The sequence below is a fragment of the Erpetoichthys calabaricus genome, chromosome 5 (genome assembly GCF_900747795.2).
Source record: "Erpetoichthys calabaricus chromosome 5, fErpCal1.3, whole genome shotgun sequence".
Classification (NCBI taxonomy): domain Eukaryota; kingdom Metazoa; phylum Chordata; class Cladistia; order Polypteriformes; family Polypteridae; genus Erpetoichthys; species Erpetoichthys calabaricus.
The window spans coordinates 212,977,251-213,001,368 of NC_041398.2; the positions used below are offsets into that span (position 1 = coordinate 212,977,251).

The 24,118-nt window shown below is 34.3% G+C and overlaps 1 protein-coding gene across 2 annotated transcripts in view; it reads right to left on the reverse strand.

The window, feature by feature from the left end:
• The window catches only part of LOC114652878 (potassium/sodium hyperpolarization-activated cyclic nucleotide-gated channel 1), a 360,830-nt gene that overhangs the window by 41,015 nt on the left and 295,697 nt on the right, over positions 1–24,118 (reverse strand). Inside the window, exons 7-8 of one of the 2 annotated variants that reach the window (XM_051928272.1) lie at positions 23,862–24,026; positions 3,019–3,082 (exon numbers count right to left, since the gene is read on the reverse strand). In XM_051928272.1, coding sequence (XP_051784232.1) covers positions 3,019–3,082; positions 23,862–24,026 — 229 coding nt within the window. The remainder of the gene's footprint in view (positions 1–3,018; positions 3,083–23,861; positions 24,027–24,118) is intronic. The other variant, XM_028803184.2, reaches the window with a different exon arrangement.

A 24,118-nucleotide genomic window follows, 5' to 3' on the forward strand; every position in this document is an offset into this window, starting at 1 on the left:
CCCATTTTAAAATACAACAAAAATGAATGCTAAAAAAAGATTTGTCTTCACTTGGTTAGGATGTCAGGTCTGTGCCATGAAAATCAGTGTCAAAAAAAAATCAAGTGAACAAGGAGCATGGTGTTCGAGTGTAAAATTACTCTCTCAAGCAAGCACAGAGTGTGAAGGGAGGGAAAACATTTCTGATACAGCTTTGATTTTTCCACACTTAACCTTTACCTTGTAATTTATGCTGTAGTTTTTCTGAAAATATCTCAAGAGTACCTTCTCTTATCTTTAATCTTTTAGAAAGACAATGTAAAGTATAAGTCAGATAATGAAGCTAAGATGGATGACTATGTCATTGAGTAATAAGCTGTGAATATGATAACTGTAAGCTCTATCAATGAAACATATGGAGGATTTTGTAGAAGTATTCTGAATGATGGGTATGATTTTCAACAGATATCAAACCACATCAGGCCATAAAAAACCTACCTTGTAGAGGGTGAGAGATAACAGACCAATAAAGAACAGGTAATGTACTGTAAGTTGCAAGTCAAGGAAAATCTTAAAGCTATAAACCAGCAATGTTTTAAGTGACTGTGAGCTTTATATTTACTGTATATGTGTTCTATTTAATAATTTAATTTAAAAGCTGTGTTTTATTTAAAGACTTGCTAAGCAATTAACAACAATTTACACAGTAGTAATAGTAATAGTAGTAGAAGTATAATTGTAGTAGTATTGTCATGTGCAGAGTACAGTGAAATTCCAACTAGGGTGTCCAACCAATATGTAGTAACACAGACATTTTCACAATTACTAATCAGGAGTTGCATGAATAATGAAATGATGCTCAGTAGACAATCAACAAGATCTTTGGCAGGGTGCACAGAAAACATGGAGCAAAATGGAAATGTACACAAATAGTATTAATATGTACACAAATAAAATTAACTAAAATGTACACAAATAGTATTAATAAGGCTGCTTTCAAATGAATGAATTTTTTACACTGCTTGTTTAACTAAAGGGAAACTAATGAAACTGCTTGTGATTTATACCTATTTTTAAGTGTGTCACTAAAACAGTGCACTGCATTCATTAAAAAAAACATGCTTCATGATTTCAGAATAAATTTTAAACTTCTGTACAGCCTCAGAACTGCACTGGTCTCTGTTTCCACTTTACATATTTGTACAAATACAAATAAGTTTGAATATGTCTACCTAATCTCTAGAAAATGTTAGCTCCTCTGTTTCAGGTGACAGTTTCCTACTAATTAATTACAGTTAAAAAAAATTACAAACTATGCTTGCTTTGCATTATATAATAGTATAAGCAATTGACTGCATAGCATAATTGATAAAGCTTTGAACTTTAAACCAAAAACTTGCTAATTCAAAATTTAGATTCATTGTGTGATCCAAAGTAATACAAGCAACATGCCTTTGATCTAGTTGTAAACAAAAATATATATAAACAATTGAAAGTTATCCTGAGTTTGTAATTTTTCATGTGTAAAGGTAATTAACAAACATATAATAATAATTTTAATATTCTGTTAAACAATCATTCAGCAATTCTGTGATAGAAAATTTTAATGAAATATTATAAACATAGTCAATTAGGAAAATTCAAGTCTGGTCCTGCTTCTGTACCTAAAGAGCTCTTAATGAACAACTATGACTTTGCTAAACCAGTTGGTTGATTATTTTATTTATTAGGCCAGTTTCACTCCATTTGTATATGTAATAATGCCTTTGCATGAATGCTTTGCCTTTCTTCCACATACAGGTGTATTATTTATAAAATTGTGCTACTTATAATGTGTACATACAGTTGTATCTTTAACAAAATTCTGTTATAGTGACAGAATGGTTAGTGCTTCTCCCTCTGAATTTCAGGAGACATGAGATATGAATTGAATGTTGGTCCAGTAAAGACCGACGGGATTTCACATTTTTGCTTTACCTAGCAAATCTGTAACGATATAGATACTAAGGTTGTTTGTTAACCTTAAATTAGCCCAATATGAGAGAGTGTGGGATCATAAGTGATTTGTCTCTGCAATGAACAATCCAGGGTGGCACCCATTGCTTGAGGGATAGGCTCCAGCTCCTCTCCATAGGAATGAACTGAGTTGGTCCAGAAAATTAATAAACCCTAAAAACATTGATTTACTCTAAACAGTCTTCTTCTTCTTCTTTTGGTTGCTCCTGTTAGGGGTCGCCACAGCGGATCATCTTCTTCCATAGCTTTCTGTCCTCTACATCTTGTTCTGTTACACCCATCACCTGCATGTCCTCTCTCACCACATCCATAAACTTTCTCTTATGCCTTCCTCTTTTTCTCTTGCCTGGCAGCTCTATCCTTAGCATCCTTCTCCCAATATACTCAGCATCTCTCCTCTGCACATGTCCAAACCTAAGCAATTTAATAATGTGAACAGTATAGGGACCATTAATTATAACAGGCTATACCTGTACATTGTAGTCATTAAGATATTAGATTCTTAACCAGAAGGTTGCTGGTTTATTCTCCATCTTTGACTAACTGTGTATCACTGACCAAGTTACTTAACCTGTCTGTGCTTCAACTGTTAATAATGTCTATGTAAACTATTATAATAAATACTAATCTTGCAAGTCACATTGGATATATTGGATATATTATAAAAGTTTTACAAAACTAACATCCCATGACTCATTTAACACATGCCTGTATCCAGTGAACAAATTAATCATACCCTTGTGTTAAATATTAATTGAAAATAATACACCAGTATAATCTACTTCTATGGGTTAAGCATAAGTGAATATATTGAATTAAAATCCAAATGAAAAAAAAGTTCAAAAAACAAATTAATGACTGGCATTTGATACATACTTTAGATTATCTGAAACATAACATCTTCATGGACCAGACTTGGATTCCCCTGTTTTCCAGTTTGTGTTTTTTTTAGATATCAGTAAACTAAAACAATTTTATGTTTTTTGGTTAAGTATGATATTGTAACTTTAATAAAATGTTTACCTGTTGCCTATTGTCTTCCCAGGACACCCCTGAAAACGAGATTTGCTCATCTCAAGAGGCATCCCTGGTTAAATAATTTTTAAATAAAAATGAATACATTTGGAAACAAAGTCATAACGTTATTTCATTGATTTCTTTTTCTTCATACAAGTACCAACTGAACACTAAATAAATGCAGAAAAGAAAACACCTTATGCTGATAATAAAATATATGTAAAAATCATATAAGAATTTTTATTTCAAGAAACTTTGAAAAAAATATTAATTAGCTGCAAAAACACATAAAAATAATAACCAGGCAGTGCATATTCCATTGCAGATTAATTTAGTGCAAAGGGCAAATGTAACCAACTGAAAAAGACGACAAAGGGCAGAAGCTTTTATAGCTCTAGTTTCATGCAATATTGCACAAAAACATTTGTATCAAAAACAGAAACAATGCTGGTTTATGCAGGAATTTTTAAATGGTTTATAAATATTTAAATTTTACACATTTGTTTGCTCACAAATGAATACCTACAGAGCCAACAAACAATGAAATATTCATGTTACGCAAACATCAATCAAACAAATGTGTCAACTAAGATTTACTTTAGCTATACTTTGATCACTGGCTTATAGTAATGGACATATACACAGACAATGAATTATGGAACAGTTCATATGCAGGAATTGTGTCCTCAGTGCTATTTAGCACTCATTCTTGAGTAATGAAAAATCAAAACTGTGTTATCAGGCCGAAGATTATTTTTCTACTCTTTGTGACAAATAATAGGACTGCAATAATTGTTTATCATTATTTAAACATGTTATAATAGTTATAATAATTGTATGTAAGTTGTTTAATATTACATTACAGCCTAAACTGAAGTAATATTGCATTATTTTGAATTAAGGGCATCCAAAAAAGAATATATTGTACTTCTAAAGGTAAATGATCTTTCCTATATCAACTCTGGCAGGGCAGTTTGAGAAGCCATATAGTATCCTGCAATCCAGCAAAATATATGTGATGTGGGAGATCATTTGTAGCTCCAGTAATTGGGTTCTTTAATGGCAGACTAGTTCAAACATAAATTGTATGTAAATGAGATTTAAATATATATGGTATGTAAGTAATGATTTTTTTTCCCCACATTGCCGATTATTTATTTACTCTATTTTACGTTATTTTATCTTGTAATGGGCATGTACATTTTTTAGTGGATAATAAACTTTACCATTTTTGTCTTGTCACCTTACATTTTGTCACATGTTCACCAAAGTAATAAAAAACACCTGTACTGACAAGAACAAACAAAGGGTGAAGTAAAATGAAAAATGTATCGATGAAGAAACAACAGACAACCTCATTAAACAAATGAATTTAAACTGAAATACTATCCAAGGATCTGTTTCAAATCCTTAATATGACAAATGTCTGAATACTATATATACTGTGTGCATATATATATATATATATATATATATATATATATATATATATATATATATATGTATAAATATATATATATATATATATATATATATATATATATATATATATATATATATATATATATGAGAGAGAGAGAGAGAGAGAGAGCTATGAAATAACACTTCAGAAAAGGAACTAATTACAGTGCATCTACAAGTCACTTACTGATAGATAACAAGACCTTAACTAAGTTTTTATTTTATTTTATCAGGACCTGAAAAGCATTAATAAAGTGCTTATGCATCTCTTTCTGCATTGTGTCTAATAATTCTAGTAACCACTGGAATGTGGGCTGCAAAATAGACTCTTATTATCCTTGTATTTTCCAACAATATTACTTTTTATCCACCTTATAGATTCAAATCTTCATTTGTATTTATAAAGTCCAAATTCATGCATTTTAAGTAAGAGCAAGCCGTTACTTTAGAATGAAGACTATAAAAGCAACAAATATATATCTAGTAACACGTAAGTAAAATTTAAATCTATGTTTATAACCTGCATGCTTTTAACTATTATCAATAAGGATACCTGAGCCTGCAAGTCAGAGTTAGGGTTGCAAAGTGGTACTAGAGTAACCAACAAGGCCTTTTACTAAACTACCTTTGCTTTAGGATGGCTTTAGTTGGCTTAAGTGGGTCTCAACAGCCCATATTTCATTGCGAGGACAGTGACTCATTAATTATTTTTAGTACAACCTAATAAACCCTTTGTATTGAAACATAATTTTATTATCTATAACTAACTCTTAATATCCCACATTGCAGAAAAAGATGAGCAACCATTTTACTGGTGTCTTATTACAGCAAACCAATCAAAGTCTTCGTTAGGATCCTTTTACATAGTAGTATGTGACTAATTGATGCACTGCTGTAGGTACTAAATATTCTAAAGTGTTACCAAGTGATGTGGGGAGAAACATAACATGAATGTAGGTTTAAACAAGTCAGAGCTGCAGAAAGCCTGGGCCAGTATCTGTTCTGAAAGTTGAAGTGGATATATTCACAATACTTAATGAGAACCTATATTTTGGTCATTTTGTATTTCCAAAACTACTTGCCAAATTTGGCCAAGAGAAAAGCTTTTAATAGGTATTTGTAGTTAAGAGTTTTTTCCTGCATATTGAAAAAACAAACAGGAAGGAAAAAATTAAAAATGCATCAGTATCATGGGGTGTGTGTCATATTATCTTATGGAAATGAGATAGAGCGTCAAAATGGTGTGACTATATACAGGTTATATCTGCTTACCTTAGGTAGTAACTTAACAACACCAATAAAGTGCAGTGAACAGAAAGGTTGGCATATCAATGGACCCTTGTGCAATTAATATATTAATGACATCCATAAGTGTTTGCAGGGTGAGCACTTGAAGCACATGGAGAATAAAGTATTTAGGGTTAGATAGACTTAATTACCCCTGAGGATAATTAGTTTGTAGCAGAAATGTACAAACATAAAACATTGTTCCACAAATACATTACAATAAACCACACACAAATAGGATTCCTAAAGTTATGAATATTGAGTTTTAAAAGTACACTGTAGTAGTTTAAAGTTAATCAATGTGTCTTTAATCACTAGACTTCAAAAAGCATAATGTCACTGGAAATAAAACAGCTTTTGCATATACAGCTCTTCAGACTTGGGAATCATAAGCTGTAGCATAACCTAATCACAAAATTGGAAGCTCTGGAAGCATTAAAATGCATGGAAATAACTGATTGGTAACTGAACGGAGTCGACATTCTTATTAACCTGCTGTTTCATTTTTGGATAGAGTTTTATTTGTCCCTGGGGGAAATTTGGCTTATTACAGAAGCTCTTTAAATGAATTAATACATAAATAGGTAGATATGTAAGTACATAAATAAACAAATAAATACATAAATATAAACAAACATTTTTGTCTAAACCCACACCAGAATGGCTATAAAGGAAGAAAATTAAAAAGAAAGAAAACATCTGACTTGGCTGTCAGAGTCACAGTGAGGCATTATGCAGACATATTGCTGTTGGTATAAAGGAGCCCCAGTCGTGTTTCTTGACCCACTTCTGCTGAATGATTTGTTGGCTGAAAGTCCTCAGTGTTAGTGTGTCAGAGAGAAGATGTGCAGCATTGTTCATAATGGCACAGAGTTTTGGGATCAGAATGCATCCTATAACTGAGCCTGCTTATTTAATTAGCTTCTGCAGGCTAAATCTTAGTCCAAAATTTTGCAATTTTTTAAAATTAAGATTCCCAAACCAAAATATATTTAAAAAAAACACAGCGATGTATTCAATCAAAGATTTAAAAAGTAGCATTTTTATAGTTTCTTTTTTTCAATTTACTGAAAAGGACAGACATTTCTGCCCATTCTTAATGACTTGTTTTATAAAACAACAATAACCACCAATATTCAAAAAAAAAAAATTACCTCCAAATACTATAAAGAAAATTGAAAAGAAAATTGAACACAAGAAAATTCTGATCAGTGCAGGAATTATATTAACAATTATATTGTGACGTGTCTTTCCAGTGCATGGGCTGTAGGGAGTGGAAGCAGTGCTGGGGTGGAGTCTTGGGGGAACACTTTTTGTAAGGGCTTGGGGCACCCCCCTAGAGAGAGAGCTGAGTGACAGGGATCAGGGTTAATTAATGGTGTGTGGAGAAAAGGGAAGGGTGTAGTCAGAAATGGTAGTTGTTGCTGGTGCAAAAGGAAGACAACATCATGTGGAGAAGGGAGCGAACAGTTAAAGAGTAGGCAAGAGGTAGATAGGATGAAAACGGGTTATTTTTGTTATTTTGGAGGTGTCCCTGTGACCCAGACAACGGGCGGCGGTAGGGGACCATTTATATTGCGGCATATCCAAATAAAAAGCTAGTCGGCATTTGGAAGACTTCTCCGAACAAGTGGCTCCTGAGTGTGTTTTATTCGACTGGACGTCACAATATAAACCAACAAATAAACAGGCAATCTTTAATATCTGGAAACGTTTTGGGATTAAAATGCTCAGAGATCTTTATATAGACAACATATTTGCATCTTTTGAACAATCACGTTCCAAATTCAACCTCCCAGCTACACATTTCTTTCACTATCTTCAAATTAGAAATTTTGTTAAACAGAAACTGCCCGATTTTCCTCACCTTGTACCCTCCACCATGCTGGAAAAAATACTGCTCAATTTCGAGGAATTAAACACCATTTCCGCATTATATAAAATCTTATTAGAGTCCCTACCTTTCAAAGACCCAAGAGGACATTGGGAAGAAGATCTCTTAATCAATATATCAGAAAAGGAGTGGAAGGTAGCAAAGCAGAGAATTCACTCGAGCTCCATATGCGCAAAGCATAGAATTATTCAACTCAAAATTATATATTGAGCTCATCTGTCTCGCTTAAAACTGTCCAAAATGTTTCCAGGGCAAGATCCAACCCGCGAACGCTGCAACCAAGCTCCTGCCTCACTGGTTCACATGTTTTGGGCCTGCGCCAAATTAACATCATTTTGGACCAAAAGTGCCTTTCAGACAGCCTTGGGGTCACAATCCCTCCTAACCCATTAACAGCTGTGTTCGGTGTTCTTCCAGACAGACTTGAAGTGGAGAAGGACAAGCAAACTGTGATTGCATTCACAACACTTTTGGCACGCAGACTTATTTTGTTAAATTGGAAGAATCCTAACTCTCCTCTGGTAAGTCAGTGGGAAACCGATGTTTTATATTATTTGAAACTGGAAAAAATCAAATTCTCAGTTAGAGGATCTGAACAGAATTTTTTTAAAACCTGGCAGGATCTAATCAATATTATTTTAGAATAAGAGAAATAACTATTACCGCATTTAATTCCCTTCTCCATTTTTTATTTACCTATATATATTTCTTCCTTTCTTTTGTTTATTGTTGCCTTATTAAAAAGCCCTAAGCAATTCTCCTTTGGCTAAGCTCTCCTTCTCAGGGGTGGGGTTTGATTTGTCTTCAATATTTTTTTTGTTATAAATTGATCTATTTGTATGGAATGATTACAATAAAATTAATAAATAAAATTTTAAATAAATAAATAAATAAACATGCAAGCATATTGGAGAACAATTCAATGTGCTTCATTATAAACAGTTCCATGTCTTTGTTTTAATCTCAAGGAAAAGAGTCAGTAGTAAATAGAAGAACTCCATCTCATTATAGCAGTTTATCCAAAGGTGCTCAATCTTGGGCAAGTACAGGTTATGTTACCTGAGGTGTTTATGCTGTCTATTATTGTTTTATAACAGTGATCCATATTCTATTCTCCATAAGAAAAAAACACTATGCTTTGCCCTGAAGAAGCGACTATAGTCCCAAAATGCGTAGGCTGTTTTACTTTGCAGTTACCTTCTTCCCAAAACGCACGTAACACCTTAAGCTTTTCTTGGCCTTATGAGAGACAATCCCCTACTCTCTCAGGATCAAGCATGTCTGGATAAACGTCTATAATGAGATGGACTTCTGTTATTTACCTCTGATTCTTTTCCTGAAAATTAAAACAAGGCAGAATTGTTTGTAATTTAAGTACATTTGAACTGTTCTCTAATTTGAAAACCTGTTTATTTGTTGGTTTATATAATTTTGTGACTTTTTGACATTTCTTTGTTTTTTGTTTTAATATATAGTATTAAGCTAATCTCTTTTTTTCTATGATTTGTTCTATATTCAGGTCAAATATCATTTTTATCAGTGTTTGTCATTGAATATCTGTATAGTTGGCCTGTATAGTTGGCCACCATTTCCAAAGAAAACCTAAATCAACAAAAATAATTTGGTTTAAATATTAAAAAAGGAACACTTGAGATATTTACATTATGACTGCTGGAAATGGAGCAATTATTTAGTTTTATATAAGAAAATACACTCATGCAGAACTTCCTGTATAAGCAAAAGACATGGAAAAGGCTGAGTTTTTAGTCAACAAACTAATAAATGTAAGAGAATTTCTGTAGCAACTCCAACATCTCCTGCTAGCACAGTAATGAATTTAATTCTCTTTTAACTAAATAAATATTATTTTCATATTTCAGGTCATAAACAGGAGCGTGAGGTTGTGCCAGAGCCTTAAATTAAGCCCTTACTGTTCTTTAACATGCCAAGCATGAAAGAGCATAGTAAATTGAGCAGTTTGAGATGAAACACATATCATCTTAACAAACATGTTTATAAATTTGATTGAAATGGGTTAGATAAGTGTTTATTTTTTACTTTTGTGTTATTGAATTGCCATTTCAAAAGCTGAAAAATAAAAAGATGTATAAGCAACTGTTTACAAATAAAGTGAGAATTCTTCCAGATGAATACACTGTACATTCATAAAATCCCAAATAGTAACTGATCTAAAGTTACTGTTCTTTATTCCTAAATGAGAGATTTGCTCTTTTATTCTCACATATGAGGAGAATATGAACTTATACACATTACTGCACTGAAGTAACACGAGGTGAGGATGATAGCTGAGCAGGGTAAATCCTTGTACATTTGGCCATGATTCAGATTTATTAGATCAGAGATGAAATTAGATTATGAAGTTTCTCATGGGGATAATGTGAGTAAAAGTGAGAAAGAAAGTGGGCATCAATAGACAACATTCTCTAGAGCTCTTTGAGTTGAAGGAATCTTGCTGGGCAAGAGGTTAGAAGTTTTTGTAGGAAAAATCTAGTTTAACATCACAGACTGGGATTGACTTTCGGTAAGGTGAACTAACTGGGTGAAACGAACTGCATTAAAACTACAACTATGTCTGGCTATAGCTAGGTAATGCAAGTACGGTGGAAGGACAGAATCTCGCCACAGCCTCTTTACATTGCAGCAGTCATTCTTCACACCCAGCACTCTAAGATGATATCAAAGTGAAATTAAACTGGGTTCATCATCCACATGGCAGTGTTTTTTGAGGGGGAGAATTGTTACATGTGCAAGAGGTCTAGAGTAGGCAAAAAGTACACTAAATAGTGACCAGCAAAGCAAGAAGTTATTAGAATGCTGGGATGAGAGTTGAGTATGGCAAGTGTTAAACTGAAGTTAAAAGTGTGTTTGTTTTGTTGTGATAGTGGTAAAATTTCTTTCATGGACAAAGAGAAGAAAAAATAATAATCTGAAGATCCTTCTGTATTGAAATGTGCCCAAGCTATTAAAGGTGAATGTAGATGTGAAAAGGGTTGAGATGAGACAATTTCAAAAAGAAACTTAGACTGAGATAAACTGCCAGAGTTTAATTCACTGGTTGTTTATCTATGAACCTTTTCATTTACTTATTACATTCAGGGTCAGGAAGTGGCATTGACTATGACAGAAGTATTGGATACAAGATGGGAGCTAACACTAAAAATGGCATCAGGTCCTTTGCAGGGCCCACTTCCAAAGGAGTGCTGGGGTTACAGGAGGAATTATGTCTTAGTATGTAGAGGGCCCCAAAAGAGTTAAGGAATGTGTATTTTCCAATAAAAAAAAGTAATATGTTCCCCTAGGACACAGCTGAGCACTCCACTCAATGCTGGGCAGGATTGGCTCACACTCTGATGAATATAGCAATGCCACCATGAAGCAGTAGTTGGGCATGGAAGCAGACAAATGGTTAATGTTGGTGTTATACTTAGTTTCCCGTTACCCAGTATAGTGTAAAGATGACCTGGGGGTTGTGGCACATTAATTACAGGATGGGTTCTAGGATTGCAGAGGGACCTACAGTCATTAGGCAGAAGTCCAAGATGGTGTCCCTAGATTCTCTAGATAGCAACTGTGACCCTTAAAGTGGTTATTTCAGAAGTGGTTCCTACCTAGGGTTTAAAAGCTACCTAAAATCAGGTTTTGCTGTCAAGAGGGGTACAAGGTCCCCTTTGATTGGCATTAGGAAATGAGAGGCCAGAGGTCAGTCAGAGAAAGAGAGAGACACATTAGGTAGTTACTTCTAACTGGTATTTTCAGTAGATGAGCACCCCACATGTTAGATAGGGGAGCAAAATCAATTTAGAAATACCTATGTTCAAACCCTTCCCCTTATTTAATTTTTGATAAATAAATCCTTTCCTTTGACATGCTGGTTCACCTGGCATTATTTTGGGCTCAAGAGTGCCCAACTCAAATTCCCTCAGATTAAAATGACATTTTTCTTCTTCCTTATTAAAAAGGAAATAATCTTGGAACATTTTGTATTCAAAAACACCTGAAATGTACACAGCACAGTACAAGAAAACATAAGTATTGCTGTAACGCTTCTAATTATAGTTAACACTTTAATTATTCTGACTTCTTTCAGATCTTTGATTTTCCACTTAGTAATCAATACATTAATACATAAAATATTGGTCAAAATGACATGTCTACCATGAAGTTTGATCTTTTTTCTTTGTATTTATTCTTACTTTTATAATGTAAATTTCAGATGTTTGACTCACTGATTTGGAGGGCATTCAGGAAGACATACTTTTAATTTTAATGCTTCAAAATACATCTTATTAGGTAGGCAACTGTTCTTCTACTAGAAAAATCTCTCAGGTGTCAATTTCTTTTACAAATAATTACAAGAAGCTGCATTCAAAGCATTTTTGTTTTGGTTTTATCATGTATTGTTTTTAACACAGCAGATAAAGGCATCTTGTTTTTTTATTCCAAGATCAGAAATTATTCTACACATCACCACGAATCACTTTCAAACAGATCTGCTAATACAACAAATATAAAGGCTATCCTGGCATTTTCTGAAATAGCAAGTTGCAGGTTATGCTCAAATTAAAAGTCTGCATCAGTGGCTTTTCATAACCTTGAAAGAGAAAATATATAATCTTGCAAGGATATAAATGTATATTCTGTACTTGGAATGATTAATAATTACAGTATACTTATGACACAGAGATAAAAAATAAAATTAAATAATAAAATAATTTAGCATTATATACAGGAAAAAAATAGTTGCCTTTTATAATATTTATAATTTTTAAAATGTTCCTGTTAGCTTTAGATGAAATCTATAACATTGACCAATCTTTATTAATTTTACCATATAAAAACAGTATCAATAACACACTATACTGTTAGTAGTTTTTCATATAACTTATCTACGTCCTTTTATGATGGTGTAACAAAACATTCATATTACACTGTACAAAAGAACGCAATATGATACAGAAAGAAAAACAGCTCCATTTAAATGACTGAAATAATTAGAAGCAAGTGAAAAGATATATATTAGGGATGTGGTTAATTTAGGAGTATAACAGTATAATAGTATTTAATGGTGCTGCTTTACAAGTCCAGAGCTATGAATTTGAATCAGGGCTGGATCACTGTATGAAGTTTACAAATTATCACAATTTCTGTGTGGGTTTTTCTTTTTGACACTTTCCAGTATTTTAAATGTCAAGTTGATTGGCAACTGTAAACAGACCATGTGTGAGTTAGAGTTCGTTTGTGCATGAGCCCTGCAGTGATCTGACTTCCTATAGAGTGTTATTTTTACCTCAGACCTTCCTGAAACTGTACTAAAATATATGGGCTTGAAAACTGATGTTTAATCACATTTATGTACATTATGTGTGTTAATACAATGTCATGTTAATATTATTGCGGCTCTCATGTTTAGTAATTAAACCTGCTATTATATTGTATAGTTTTAGAGATATCAGTATTGTGGTATTATTTTTCACTTCTCAGGTATGAAAGTGAGGATTGTTACAAAGATTCAATTATATCTATCTTGAAAAATCTTGGGTCGAGACGTGACCATCTCTGAGAGACACTTTGAAGTCCTGCGAGACTAGTTGCATGTCACGCCCTACTTAAAAACAATTTCTCTGAGCCACTTTAACGTCCTGCAAGACAAAAGGACAGCTACTATACAGGTTTTTAAATGATTGACACACAGTGTGACCTGCAGATCATGCAGCACAGCACAAGCAGCTGCTGTACAGGCTTTTAAATGATCGTCGCGCAGTGCAACATGCAGATCACGCAGCACGGCAGCAGCAGCTTCTGTACAGGCTTTTAAATGATGGACGCGCAGTGCGACATGCAGAACATGCAGCTTGGTAGCAGCAGCTGATCCGTCTGCATCTCCTTAGTGTGCGTTCAGCCACCCCACCTTCACAACGCGAATGGCAGAGACGCGAAGTTTCAAGGGATGGGGGGTGGGCGAGCGAAGCGAGTAGGGGGCAAAGCCCCCTAGTACATATATATATATATATATATATATATATATATATATATATATATATATATATATAGTCACACACGTGTGTTTAGGAGACAACTAAAGGGCTTGAGTGCATGTAATTCCATGCCAGACCAGGGGGTGGCGAAGTGCACTAATTCTCCCTCTCGATCTCATGCAGACCATTCTAGAGAAATCCAGCCCAGCTCTGGGGCAGCCAACGACTTCACTTCCGGTTCCGGTCCTGATGACATCACTTCCCCTACTAGCCTTTAAAGCTGCTATCTTGTGTATACTAAGTCAGTTCTGTTTTGGACTCAGTTGTGTGAACATGTCTGTTCTTTTGACTCAGTTTTGCAGCAGGGAAAAATTATACGGGTGGCTGCCCCAGACCTTTTCAACATCTTTTGGTCGTTTTTGTGACAATATACTAGGGGCCCTGCTCCCTGCTCGCTTTGCTCACCAACCCCTGGATTTGTTTAACCGTATATACAATTTAGAACGATTATTTTCATTTCATTCATTTTCATTCATTTTTAATTTCTTGATATTTGCCAGTAATAAAACTGTAGTGAATGAGTTATTCCCCCTCCCCAGGGGGCATGCTTTAAGCCAGCTGCTGCTTGTGCCGTGCTACATGATCTGCATGTCGCGCCGCGTGTCGATAATTTAAAAGCCTGTACAACAGCTGTCCTTTAAGCCGTCTGCTGCTTGTGCTGTGCTGCATGATCTGCATGGGACTTCAAACTGTCTTCTGAGAAGATCATGTCCCGACCCAAGATTTTTTATTATAATATATATATATGTATATATATATATATATATATAATTATTTTTAAGGTGAAAATCTGTCATTTACCTTTTTTGACACAGTTTTATGATTATATATTTCCCAATTACTTATTCAAGAATAACATGCATTTTCAGCTCTTCTTCTTTTATTTATTTTAGTGTGATGGAGTATTCAAGCTTCAAGCAAAGTGATATCAGCCTGTTTAAAATTGCTAGACCTTTAAATTGCACAATGTGTCCATGAAATGTCATCACCTCAATTTATTTAGTGTACCTGTGGTATAAGAACGTTGAGCTTTAATTTTGAGGCATGTGTTTGAAGCATATGTAGTTCTTCATTTTAACAGAAACATAGAGGAAATTTACACATATGTCATATTCATTAAATGAAAGATTATCCAGATAAAATAAAAATAAGTAGGTTAATTTTTCTGTAAACAGAAGTGTACAGCATAATTTTCCCATGTTGTAAATAGTTACTGCATATAAAGTATATCGTGGACCTGTTCAAAGAATGCTAAATGATTAAGTCACACTAATTCTAAATTTTTATCACATTCATACCTACCCTATGAAAACAAAATCACAGATTGTGCAGTGCGAAAGGTTGGATTAACCTTGGATTAATGGCTACTGGATTCTCTCTCTACAACTTACAAATGTCTTTCTGTTATGTTCTGATATCTCAATGTGTAGAAATATATTAGCAGGCTTTATTGTCATGGACTAAATGCAAATGTATCAATTCCCACTTGTTGCTATTCCCACTTGCTATTCAAGGCAGGTATTATTGGCACAGGTTCGATTGGAGATAACATTGGTCTATTGATGAACCTGGGAAAGGAGAAGAAATTGAGTGTGAAAAAAAAGTTCTATTCGACCTTCCAATTAATTAAACAACTTAAATTCCAGAGCCCATCTTGGCAGCACTGGGCAGGAGAAAGCCTATCAGATAGCATAATTATGCTCAATCCACAATTGCTCATTTACTTAGTCATATTAAGCGAGTTAAAAGTGGCAAATAACATTACAGACGTGTCTATTGCATGTGCAAGGAAACCACAGTAGTCAGAGGAAGGTCAGACAAACATGGGCAAAATGTGAAAACTTGACAAAGGTCAGGTCCCACATTCTGGAGCTGTGAAGCAACAGTGCTAACCACTGTGTGAAACTTCTTCATCTGTTCAAATTTTTATTTATATCTAGTATTTCACTTAAGGTCAAAACTTAAGCACATGTTGTTAATGAATCACTCTGCTGGTATAGTTTTAAGCCAGAACTCTTTTGGATTACATCTTTTATGGATGTATTAGTGAATATGAAGTAATGCTACATTGTCTATGGAGAGGTACTCACTATCCAGCCCAAAGTTGTGTGAATTCTCTAACATTTTGCACTGTGCCTGGAATTGAAAAGATACGGGTTATAGAATGGCTTCTGCAAAGTGTTTATGTATGTGTGTGTGTGTGTGTCAATAGTGGCACCAGGACTTCAGGACAGGATGGACCGAATTCTTTTTACAAGAAAGCCTAATGTTGTTGTTAATATTGTTAAATATAGCATCATTGTAAATATATATAATTTAAAAAAATCCAGACATACCGATTTAAACAGGACCATTGTAGTTTTTGTTGTTATTGTGAACATTTTCAATATGTTTTTGCTCACTCTAGTTTTAATCCATTTACAAATGGCTGTTTTATGAAAATATATTAACTGTCTACCATTTGTTGATCTTCATGTGCATCATGCATATCCAGTCTCTGAATCCATGAGTGAATTTGTATTGAATCCCTGAAGTAGCTTCATATTTAGCAAAATATCTTATCACTTGTACCAGTGAGCCACAAAGTCCATTGGTAATTGAAGCTGAACACTTCTGCCAGTAAAATTAGTGGCTCATCAATATAAGACAATTCCTTCAGCTTAGCCAGTCCTTTGACATCTGATGACAGAATTGCTGTCAAATTTTTAACACTCTATAGTTGTGTTGCCTGCACTGGTACTGTAGCAATGGGGTTTTCTTTAGTCATTGGGGCATCACCAACATTTTCACTGACGACATTAGAATCAGAATGTTTCGTAGTTCTATTCATTTTATTTTACTACTAAAACTTGAATGAGCTGATTGTTGAGATATTTTCACTCTTATCTAGTCTATATTCAATTTTCTCTCCAACATGACATGCCTGCATTGATAGTAAATACAGCACTTTTACTACTTGCTAGCCACCTGTTAGCTTCAAATGTTCAGAGCAAGTTACTGTGATTGTAATTGATAAACTTTAAAGTCTCAGCCCTCCTCAGGTCCAATAGTGGCAATGCACATGGTGTTTGTGAATGGTTTTATCAAACTGGTTAGTTAAACAATCACTTCAGCACAATAGTATAATCTTGGAATAAATGGAAACAGAGAATAAGCATGTAATCTTCACATTGACACATTGAAAATTTGACCCTAGTACCGTAATCTTTGAATATACAGTATGTAGGGGAAAACATCTAGTCACATGTTGACACAATGAGAAACACAGACATCAATATGAAAGTGGTCATAACTTGGTTCAGGGATGCCTAAAATGTGTAAATTCATTATAAACTTGGAGAGAAAGTCTTGACCCTGCATAACAGATATATAAATGTTTTGCCCATTTCTGCTGTAATATTAAGAAAATTATTGACAAATGCAACCAACTATAGACGTTTTCCTAGCAGCATAGGTCACAACGCAAAAAACAGTTCAAGACTGGGTGTCAATACATCTCAGGGCACATTCACTCATACAGTATATGGTCTTTTAAACATCAGCAGTCAGTCAGATATACACATGTTTAGAATGTGAGAGAAAATCACAGTATGAAGAGAAAAGTAACAAACGCTCTGGGGAAAATGCTTACTCCATGCTTTCATTGCCTCAGCTGAGATTTGAACCCAGGATTCTGAAATTCTGTGGCTTCTGCTCTAACCAATATGCCTCTCTCCTCAACTCAAACAATGCCACTTAGAGCTGTATATTTCTTTCTGGTATTCTCTACAGTATTCATCACTGAGCAACTGAATTATAGATTAGTCTAGTCATATGACATCAACAAATAACAAAATGTATGCCATATTATGAAATCAAACAAGTCCTAAACCTGGATAGAAATGTGTAAAGAAACATGATGGAGCTCATCTTTTTCTAAGTAGGCACAGGTGCAAAGAGATCCCAGTAAATTTAGTGGAACAAAGAAAGACAAATCCTTAGATAGTAACAGAACAGTCTTAATAATTCACTAAACGGGAAATAGCAGCCACTGCAGATGGTATGGGCAGCATGTGATGACTGCAGCAGAAATGCCTGAGTCATTTCTGGTGCAAAGATATGCTTCCATAGCTTGTGAAGTGATGCAAACAATCAGGAGAAAACAGAGAGGTTGATGCAGTATGAACTGAGCATGACAGTTTAGGTAAAATAAAATAAAGAGGAACACTCAGTTCTAAGGTGCATGGAGGAAAGCAAGAAATACATGATTTTAAAAACTGAAGAGTAATGTATATAAAAATATGTTACTAATGCTACTGCTTATAATTTAAAAAGAAAATAAGTCAAGTGAAAATGTATTGTAACTTTTTTAGGCATAGCAAATCAAGCTGCTGTTTTTTGTGCATCCATTTTCTAAACCTAGCTTTCCAGTATAGGGTGGCAGTGAGCAAACCTATCCTGGAAGAAAGAGGGACAAGGTAGGAAGCGAATATGGCCAGGACGTCACTCTGACACAGGGGATGCTCACTCATACACCCACACATACTGAGCAACTTAGAATCACACTGTTATAAAATATAAATACAGTATTGTTTGCTTAATTTGTGGACAGTTTTTAATATACTTGTATTAAAATAACTACAATATATAAATGAACTGTTGTTGATAATCCATTGTTTATTTTTTGTTCACCTGGGCTACATTTCCCCTTTTAACCAAATCTTAATTTTCTCAATATATTGTTCTGACAGAGTCCAGATTTCTATGAAAGCTATTTAAATAAAGCTTAAGCATAATCAATAAATTGGATTTAAATGCAGAAAGCCTGATGCACTTGTTTATGTGATCTGACTATCATACTCCTTATAATAAAGGATTAGGTAGTATGTACTTGATATCCATTTGAACACTTAATAATTCACACAGTTTAACAAAAACTACTACATTTAACATTAAACTCCAAGTGGCAATGGTTATGTAATAGGTTGGCCTACAAAAGCATCTTCATGAATAGTGTTCACACTCTACTAAAAAGAAAAACTCTTGTACCAAAAGTGCTTACGCAATGCATGTCTTGATTAAAAACAAAGTGCGTCATTTACAACACTTATTCAGCTCACTGGGATTCAAGCACATCTAATTTTGTCTAAGGATTTTTGGGTAAAGTCTTAGCAAAGCTACAAAAAGTGAAGTAGTGCAAAGTTTTAGAGTATATTTGTCTTATGTTTTTTTTACTAATGCATTTGTTCAAACTCTAAGCCTGCCTATTGAATAAATGGCAGTGTAGCACTGAGGACCAGGACCTATTCTAGTAGGATCAGGTAGAAGGCAGAAATAAATCTTGGACAGGATGTCAGTTCATCACAGGGAATACTCATTCAAATTGGGCCCATTTAAAGTTACAAACTAGTCTAGCACACGTCTTTGGCATATGTGGTTTACCAGAGAAAAATCTATGCCAACATGGGAGAAACTGGAAACTCTTTATAGACGTTGGACCAGGATTTTAATCCAACGTCCAGGAACTTAAATTTCAACTGAAAAATTACACTGAGAAATAAACTACATTTTCTGTATATCCAATTCAGTGTTTCAATGTTTAAGAAACTAAGCACTTATGAAGAGAAGCTGTGTAAACATTAGCAGAAAGTACATGCTCCACATAGACAGTGTTTTAGCAGGAAACTGAACCCATGGCATAAAACCTTTGAGACACCTGTACTATCCTCTATGCCTCCACCTGTTTAAACAAATAATGATCAAAATTAGCTTAGTGCCTAGAAGTTGGAGATTTATACCTCTTTTTTAAAATGGCAGTATTTTAAAATATATTAATAATTTAAAAATGTTAGTGCAGAAGTAACCACTACTACTTCATTTTGCATTCAAAGTCCACTGCCTGCTGCCTGTGTGTAGGTGGCTATTCTCTCTGCATCTGTGTAGGCTTTCCTCTGGGTTATGCAGTCTTCATCCAAAATCCTAAAGATGTGTGTATTTTAGGTTAACTAGTGATTTGGAATTGCCCTATGTGGTTAAAAGTGTGAGAACTGCAAAAATCTAGTGTCCAGGGTTTTTTCTTGTCTAGTAGCTTGTATACTAAAACAGACTGCATTACCCAATGACCCTGACCTGGACTGCATAGGTTTGAGAATATAATGTTATGTAATTTTAAGTACCTTTATATTGGATGATTATTCATTCAAAAAATTAAAGTCTACTTGTGGGGTAAGGGAAAATGAAGCTGAATAATGCTGAAATATCAAGAGGGTAACAGGAAGACAAATACAGCCACTCAAGGTCTGAAGTACAGGTTTAAATATGCGACAGAACATTTTCAAAAAGGTAAAAACTCATTTTACTGGATCAAGGACTTGTGTGCATACAGTAAATCCTGTGCTGTGTGATAATTATTCCTTTCAGGAAAATACAAGTTCCATTACACTGTGAACACTGCAGCACCTCCAGGATTTCAGGGTAAATTTGGAAGGTACAAAGCCATTTAGGTATTCTCCATCAGCAGATACATGAAACACTCTGGAACAGGAGAGGACAAAATTGCTTTTGTTCTTTAAAGCAAAAAAGGACATTAATGAAAAGTTGGCCAGCCAGACTCATAGAATTTGTGTTATTCTGGACTAATTCTAGAAAAGTACAAAAAAGTAAACCCAAGATTAGATAGACAGAACTTTATTTGTCCCCAGGGTGAAATTTGGCTTCTTGCAGAAGCTGTTTAAATAGATAGATAGATAGATAGATAGATAGATAGATAGATAGATAGATAGATAGATAGATAGATAGATAGATAGATAGATAGATAGATAGATAGATAGATAGATAGATAGATAGATAGATAGATAGATAGACAGTATACACGCACTATAGTTTAAACACACACCAGAAAGACTAAAAAGGAAGAAAATTAAAAAGAAAGGAAAAACTTCTGACTTGGCAGTCAAAGCCACAGTGAGGCATTTTGCCTACGTATGCTTTAGGTATAAAGGAGCCCCAGTAGCATTTAGAGGTGGTCACTGTAGGTTGCTGCCTCTTCTTAACCAGTTTAAAGACTTTAGAATAACAGCTGCATTTATTCATTTTATTCTGATTAGAATTTTGAATACAATTCAACTCTGCTTCCTTTTAACCTTCAGTTTTTATTCATTTTAGGAGATTAAGCACGTGCTGCAATTGGATTCAAATTTCCTTGTATTTTTTTATCGTGTCTGAAATATATATCAGTGGCCGATTATTTAATCTTATGAAAAATATGTAGCTAAAAGATTCATTGTTGTACTGAGTACTGGTTCTGTATTTCAGATGATTCATATCATACATAATGTGACGTGTTGCATGTTGCACACACACATAAGAATTTTGCTGTACTCTGTACACATGACAATAATGATCCTATAATAACCCTACAATATGCTCCATCTTTGTTATCTAGTAATTACTTATTACATAATGATGGGGTCGAAGTCACCATGGAGGTAAATTATCAGTGTCTAAACATTAAAATGCTACTTAAGATGGAGGCCATTTTAGTAGTAAAATCTAATTCTTGTAACATTTCACAAAGATCATCAAAAATAAAATATTCTGACTCAGAAACAAAATTATTAAAATGTATCAATCAGACCAATATAATATGTTGTGTTCTTATTCACCTAATGTAAATATTTTAAAGTTACACTTTAAACCATATCTGTAGGCATCTGCTTCCATATTATTATGATGCTTTACTGTGCAGTTCACTCAGCCACCAAGGTAACTATTCAAGTGATTTATGGGAGGAGCAATATGTCTAATATTGAGGGAGGATACAGTGATGGGTCTCCTTATATTTAAATGTACAGATATATATTTACCATACAAATCATTAGGAACACTATACTAGCAGTAAGGAGGCTGTGGAAGATTGTGGGTTCGCTTCCCGGTTCCTCCCTGTGTGGATAGCGCTTTGAGTACTGAGAAAAGTGCTATATAAATGTAATGAATTATTATTATTATTATTATTATTATTATTATTATTAATATTATATTGTGTAGGACTTTCTGTTGCTCTGTAAAATCCTTTTTGGCATGGATTCCATAAGTGCGGAGGATGCACATTCAAATTGTCACTGGGTTTTCCTGCAGTCACAGTACTCCAGTTTTCCTCTCACATCACAAAGACGTACAAATTAGGTTAATTGTCAAATTTAATCTGGCCTAATGTGAGTGGATGTATGTGTGTGTAATAAGTCTGACCAGGGATAAATTTGAAAAAGTTAGGTCATGTTATAGAAGGGGCAGCAACTTGCAATAAAGAGCAGTGTATCTCTTGAGGGTCTTGTTCAGAAAGCGGACGCCATCTCCTTCTTGTTGTTTGTTTTAGATTGGCCTACCCCTACTACAAACTCTGAATTTGGGGGTAAGGTCAGGTACACCAGGGTCCCTAATCTTAAAAATTTAGAGTATGTGCCTAATCTTAAAATAGTGTAAGGGTGCCTAATCTTAAAAACAAGTGGCGTCCGCTTTTGGTGAAGTGGCATCCGCTTTCTGAACAACAGCCGCTCTTGGTACCTGGGTTTGATTCTCAGCATGTGGATTTTGCACATTTCTCTATTGTTTGGGTGCAATCTCTCTACATATTTCAATTTCCAGAAATATCCATGGAATAAAGACCAGTGCCTATTCTTATAGACTAATTAACCTGAATGTATTTAGTCTCAAACAAAGAAGGTGATATGTGAGCATAATCCAGATCTTCAAAATTTCCAATGACATTAATATTAATTTAAGACATTTTTCTCATTTTTGTGGAAAACTGACTATTTGTAACAAACAGTGGAAATTAAAAGTAAACAAATTCAAGAAAAAAAATGTAACAACTTTTATACAGTGGATTATGGAAATCTGGAATAAACTATTGAGTCACATAAGTGAAGCATAAACTCAATAGCTTTCAAAGTGAGCTTAAAGGCAACTTATATATTTGCTTAACAAACAAGCATCATGAATTGATTGTTCTCTTCTTGTCTGTACAATTTATGACCATATGTTCTTCTCATATCCCCAAATGCATGTGCATGTTTTGTTAACTGGGATCTATAAACTGCAAGTGTGGATGCATTGACAAGTGTGCCTTGTACCCTGTGCTCCTGGTATAAGATTCAGTTCTCCACAACCCTATAATGGCAAAAGCACGTTTAAAAATGGGAAGACAATATATTATATTCTGATGTTGTAAATATATACCAGTCAACACCAAGACATATTTAATGCTCCTATAATTAATGATTTTTGTTAGATGGGAACATTTTTAATGCATTTTAAAAAATAAGTTAAAAGTCACAGAGAGCTTAATTCTTGCAGAGGAAATGAAAGGATAAAGCATATTTAGGAGTTCACCAGGAGATGCAGATCTACCTTAACTCATGTTTTTCTTCATACTGTTAAATAGGAAAATTTTCTGAAGTATTAAAAAGACAAGCAATGGGCTTCTTTTACTAGGTCCTGTTACTATTAATTGTGATTTGTCACTTTTGTCTGTGATAGGTGCTTGATAAATAAATTCTTACTTACAGTATTACTGTTTTCCACGCTTTATTTTTACTAGAAAAGGTGAAGTCTTTCTTGAACATATTTGTGCTAATATATGTAAAATTTACCAGGTAGCCTCTCAACATATTACTTGTCCGAAGTATGAAATTCTTCTATTGTTTATGCTTTATACTGAAGAATTCAAATGAAAAAAAAGTATACTTTTATAAGGAGTCCATGCCATTTAGCTTCACATACAGTACATGTGCCCCTTTTTGAAAGCTACTAATTAATTTTGAGCGATTTGGTTTTTATATACAACTGGGTGCTGCTGATCAATAAAGAAATACAAATATGTTGTAGCAGTTTAACCAAATTATTTAATAATTCTGCAAAGAGGAAGCAATTTGTTCTCCACTACAGTTTAATACAAAATAGCCATATTAGAAAATCAGGGTTGGAAGAAATTATACCCAGGTGTATTTCAGAATGAGATTGAGGCGCATGCAGATGAGATGCTTTATTATAGCGACCTAAGACAGAAAATCACAGGCTGCTGCTTCTGCATTTAGCATGCATTCAACACACAGAGCACATACAGCAAGAACTCAGCAAGATGCAAACTGTATAAAAATGAACATCAAACTCACCAATCCGATCAAGTCTGTCAATGGCAACTGTTTCAAAGGCTCTGCGCATCATTGGGTATTCTTCAAGAACTTCATTAAAGTGGTCCACGGAGAGAGAGTATAAGCGACAGTATGTATCAGCTCTCACACTGGCAGTGCGTCGCCCTTTTGTCAACAGGCAAATCTCTGTACGTATATACATGCACATAAAGGAGACAGAATTACAGATAGGTTAGTACATTATAGAGAAAGGATATGAAAAAAGTGGAAATACATGC